Source organism: Aplysia californica, unplaced genomic scaffold (assembly GCF_000002075.1).
Source record: "Aplysia californica isolate F4 #8 unplaced genomic scaffold, AplCal3.0 scaffold00048, whole genome shotgun sequence".
In the NCBI taxonomy this organism is placed as follows: domain Eukaryota; kingdom Metazoa; phylum Mollusca; class Gastropoda; order Aplysiida; family Aplysiidae; genus Aplysia; species Aplysia californica.
The window spans coordinates 1561618-1567194 of record NW_004797318.1 but is presented as its reverse complement, the minus strand read 5'-3'; the positions used below and the strand labels follow the sequence as shown (position 1 = coordinate 1567194).

Here is a 5577-nt window from a genome sequence, read left to right as displayed (position 1 = left end):
CCCCAAAAAAAACAACAACAACAACCACACACCAAAAAAAAACCGAAAACACAAAAAAACTAAACAATAAACAACCTTCACTTTTGTTTGTATTATTTGTGTTAAACCCCTGTTGAAAGGGCACTTTTCTTTAACCATATCTCATGCTTGTGCTTTCAATTTCTCTTGTTGATTGTTTTTTTTTCTACAGATAACCTTGGCAGACATCGCGATCTTCGACGGGTCAGATTGGATCAGCATGGTCAAACCGGAGGAACTGGACAAATACCCAGAGATAAAAGCCCTGAGGGCCAAAGTGGCATCTGCGGACGGAATCAAGCAATACCTGGCAAAGAGAAAACAAACACCATTCTAATGTGCGCTAGATCTAAATACAATATCTTTATAATAATGAATAAATTATATTAGTATCATTATTCATTAATATTTTATGGCACATTTCCTCTATCATTTCGTTGGGTTTTTAATGGGTTCTCGGGAGTAAGTCGCCTCATATCATTATATTGATGTACGGTTATCTTGGGATAAGGTAAGGAAGGAAGGACAATTGAAATACCGTACCACACTTTAACTTTAACTGTCTGTGATAATAAATACATGTAGCTACTTCAGTACTTGTACTTTTGAGCTGTTTTTTTCTTCTTTTATGTCTATATAAAAACACATTTCCAGGTGAATTTTTTCTGAAAAACATTGACAAAAGGCACAAAATGTTTTTCTGTTTTCAAAGATTATTTAGCTATTGGAGTTACCAAACTTTAGCGCCATTTTCTAGCTAATTTCACCACTGAAACCAGGAGACCTCACTTTCTTCAATCGCAGATATTTCTAGTTCTATTCGAGATAGAAGGCTAATATATCTATTTCATTGAAAGCAAGGCAAATAAACCAGCTTTCAACTTTCAGATGGTGCAAATAACTCCACATGCCTAAAAATTGACGACTGCCTGATTTCACTGCGTTGAAACACATTTAAATTAAAGGCTTCACTTCCACTTGTGGATGTGCGCAGCTTGCGGGCTTTTCTCTTGGTTTCAGCGTTTCTTAGCTTGCGGGCTTTTCTCTTGGTTTCAGCGTTTCTTTAATGTATAGCAGGCAGACACGGGCAATAATATAGGGAAAAAAATAGTTTAAGTATGCTCTACAGTATAATATGTATTTGGTTTGGGTAAAGAGATGCACACCGACAAAATAACGGTAATTTAGTGCTGGGGAAAAATAAGACAGACAGACAGACAGACAGAAACAACAGAGGGAAAGTAAAGGAGTATAATATGTAGGACCTATCTGTGGCACCCTCCAACCACCCGCAGTATAATATTAAAGTAAGTTTTAGTTTAGTATGGGGTTTTACGGCGCTCACAACTGCAAAAGGTCATACGAGCGCGCGAAACACAAGTTGGTTGCCTTCGCAACAGTTCACTGCACGGCCGGTCAACTATCAGACTTTAAAATGTTAAAATGTTAAAATATTAAAATTCGCTGTAAATTCAATTTGAAACAACTCTGTTAAATAACATAAAAACTTTGAACAATTTTATTTCTCTTTACAATTTCCCATAAAGGCCAATGGCCTTCATAGAATCTAAAATTCTTTTGGGAACAACGACGGAAAAAATATCTTACAATTTTTTGCATTTAAAGTACTTCCTTCGGGTCTCTCCGATATTAAAGTAAGCACATGCATTCGTTAAGTTCTGGGAGTGAAAGACTAAGAGAGAGTGACTGTGAGTCGTGAGTGTGAGTAGGGGACTAGGTGAATGATTGACTGGATTAATATAATAATATACAGACTAGCACGCACGACGCTAAACACGTACATAGCGAACAGATTTTCAGGTTCCTAAAATTTTCTTTTATACTACATTCTTTGTATTTAAAACATATTATATACTTTGTGAAATTCGGGCTTAATACGAGGATTTCCGAGTCCCATCGATTTCGCTATCATGTGCGTGCTATACTTTATGAAGTTTATGTGGGGGCTCTAGTGGCCAAGAGATTAACGGTTAACTTCAGTTAAGGTGTTTGCCTCTAATTCAATAGGTCCCGGGTTCAAATCCGGATACCGACGGAAATTTTTCTTCTTTAAAATTGTCTCCTTTCACCTCCTTTACTGCTCTCTAGCAATGTTCAGTCGTCTGATTTCGTCTCCAATTTCTGCCCCCACCTCCTTTGCCACCTCCTCTGCGCTCTGACTCTTTCTGCAGCCTTTCTACTGCTACTCCTCGGCTCCTTCTTACTGCTGTCTTTCAGCCACACCCCTGATCTTCTGGTAGGAAAGATCTACACCTAGCCTTTCAACCACACCCATGATCTTCTGGTAGGAAAGATCTACACATAGCCTTCTCGGACAAGGGCAGAAAATCTCGGAGGTCTCGTGTGCAAGTTGGCCATGTTAAAGACCCTTGGTGGTCCCAACTCGATGAGTTGGCTTCGGCCGCCACCCGGGCAAAATTTCAAATTTGCTACCAACTGAAAATGTGTCCCGCTTGCTCATATTTCATACTAATATGACCTTATGCAGCTTCGAGTGCCGTAAAACACTAAAAATAAAACTATGTATGAGTATGAGGAAAAGAACGAGGGACGGAAGAAGTAAAGGAAAGAAAGAGAGTGAAGTTGCCATTATAATATCACAGTACACGTACCAGCAAGAATAGATCAACTCCCCTTTTCAGCAGTAGGTATTAGATCAAGATGCAGGATCTCCGATTTAACTTCAGTTCTCGTTTTATTAAGAGTTTTACGGCACTTGAAACACAATAAGGTCATATAAGTGCCGAAGATTAGAGGTGTTACAAGAGAGTTAGTTTAGTTTTAGTAGAGGTTTTACGGCACTCGCAACTGCATAAGGTCATATGAGCGCGAGAAGATCAGAGGTGTTACAAGAGAGTAACAAACATAAAAAAAGAAGAAGGGGAGATAAGGACGATAGATGTTTGACAGGAAAGAAAGAGCAAACCACACCAGAGCACCTGCTAACAACCCACCGTGTTACAAGAGAGAAACAAACAGATAGGAAAGGAGTAGAGCACCCGCGTTGGCCGGGTCAAATTGGTGGGAAATCTTGTAAAAACTATCTGGACAACCCAAGTTCAAGAGAAGGCCGATGAATTAGAACTGGGGTGATCCACACTAAGATGGCTTACACAAACAGAACTTACTGTGTACTCATATTATAAGACAGAGAGTACAGGCAGACGCAACAAACGACAACACGCCTAAGGACACGCACAGACAATAACAGTGCCAACCCGCTCGACTGTGTACCCGAGTGACCGCTGCCTACCTGTGTTGTGTCAATTGATTGAGGTAAGGTAGAGGGTTTGGATTAATGAATAAGATCAGGTTGTTGATTGTAATCAACTAGTAGACCGATAAGTGGAATATCTATTTGTCAGACAGATCCGCTTCGAGGTAGACTGTCAAGTACACTGGCACCAAGATGCCTGTTCAACCAGAGACTCACATTGACGGCTGTGGTCCCACTGGGTACTTGTGACAGAGAGACATGTTACATCTTTGTGGCGTCAGTGGCCTAGTGGTCAGGCTCTCGGACTCGCAACCGTAAGGTCGTGAGTTTGAATCCCGTCAGGGGCCCGACGTTGTGTCCTTGGGAAAGGCACTTTACATGAATTTACCTCACTTCACCCAGGTGGGAATGGGTACCCAGCTATAGACAGCGAAAGATCTTGACAGTTTGATAGTGTTTGAGCGCTTAATCAGCTGCTTGCACTGTATGCTTCTCGGGAAGCTGAGAATGTTTCGGAGTTTTCTAGGGTCTGCTGGGGTAATAATATAGTGTAAAATGCATAGAGCCTGCTGTAGAGCGGGGTATACGCTATACAAATGCTATTTATTATTTATTGTTATCCTCTTACAGGACCTTTTTAATGTATGTGGACAGCAATGGGCAGAGGTAAATACTTATTAACCCCATTGTACAGTATAACAAGGAGAGCTCAAATTCATCAGGACAGGCCTCCGCAGTTTGAGGGAGCTGTAGTTCGAGGAATATCTTACAAATACAAAGAAGGAAACAAAATGGGACCCCAGGCACAGTTCGACGGAAGCGCTATTTCAAGTTCTCTGTGTTCGACCTATCCATGTTAGACTACTGACACTACTGTATTAGGCTGTCCACGTGGTTTTAGGCCAAAAACAATTTCTGAAATTCTGCAAACTGAGCCTAAATATGTGAAATTATGCGATTCTGTTAATTTTAACAAAGAACGATAAAGGGAAATAATCAGAAATTAAGCAAGAAATTATCAAATTTTGCTAAATTATGCGGGGTGCATGAAACCACGGCGACAGATTAGAAAAAAGGGGCTCCGGAATCGTTCTTTTATGTTACTGAAACTGAAAGTGTACTGTCGTATACCCTATCAACAGTGCAGCTCATTTAGGAAGAAGGGTGCTTTGACTTAGCCTGCCAGGATGAAACTGGCCTTGGTATGAGTACAAATGTACAATGAGTATGATACAGAATCCCAGCTGACAGACAGGTTATATCTACTGGTACTGTACTTATTATAAAAAACATCCCCACTCGGGAATTGAAGTCATGACTTCAGCATGCAACAACAAAGAGTCGAATATCGAATCATTACAACACATAGGCTAGTATTAGTATCATTATCTCATCAAGAGGTCAGTTGTCGCTTGTTTAAAAAAAAGCCTGTACTCCAAATGGCCTGAAGGTCAAAGTTCGATCCTCTCTCACCATATCCAAAGAACAACTTTTTTTTCATACAGTGCTGTGCGTGCGTGGGAACGTTCACAACAGACTTGCTAAGACGAGTACATGCATATAATAAAGTAAAGACCTGGAAAGAATTCAGATATAGTGTTTTAATACTTTGGTGTAATCAAAACAAAACATATACAAGTAATGTAGTCTACCAATATCTCTGTACATGATCAAAATATAGTGTGAGTGAACCTTGCCTCCACAAAACCTGAGATTTAATCAAACCTTGGACTCATGGAAATAGTGGAAGAAAGATAACAGAATACCCTTAAAAATTGCAATAGAAATGAAAATTGCTTGGTTCGACAGATAAAATCATGTGTGTCAATATATCAAAAATCGGTATTTGAAGTCGTGGAGAAAATTATGTAAAAATCCGTTAAAAGTGGTCAAAAAAGCAAAACTTCTAATATTACCCAATTGGTTTCTCGTACTTTCTTTCGGACGTGACATGTTGTGCACATTCGTACGGAATCATAGCCAAAAAGACGTCATAATAATCGACATCTTTGCCTTTATTTTCTTCGATACTGGTATTGACCAAAGAGTCTACCAATGATCATACATAACAAGATGGTCAACTCCTCTCTTTGAGCCAATTAAAAAAGTGTCCTCAAAATTTGGTGGCGCCCTCTTCGCAAATGCGCACCCTTTGCGAACAGAGTTACCCAACTTATGAGAAAAAAATCAAAGTGAAACTAACAAGTTTTTGAATAAATAAGAATTTAAATTTCGGAAGAACACTTTTTTAAAATGGTTACTACACTGACAAAAAAAAAACTCTTCCGGGGGAGGAGGCGACTGTTTTCTATGTTTAATTT

The 5577-nt window shown here is 39.5% G+C and overlaps 1 protein-coding gene across 1 annotated transcript in view; it reads left to right on the top strand.

Moving 5' to 3' along the window:
- LOC101859624 overlaps positions 1–614 on the top strand; it is a 2005-nt gene extending 1391 nt beyond the window's left edge. Inside the window, exon 2 of the mRNA XM_013079317.2 lies at positions 171–614. Within this exon, the coding sequence (XP_012934771.2) occupies positions 171–355 (185 nt within the window). The 3' untranslated portion in view covers positions 356–614. The remainder of the gene's footprint in view (positions 1–170) is intronic.
- The last annotated feature ends 4963 nt before the right edge of the window (positions 615–5577 follow it).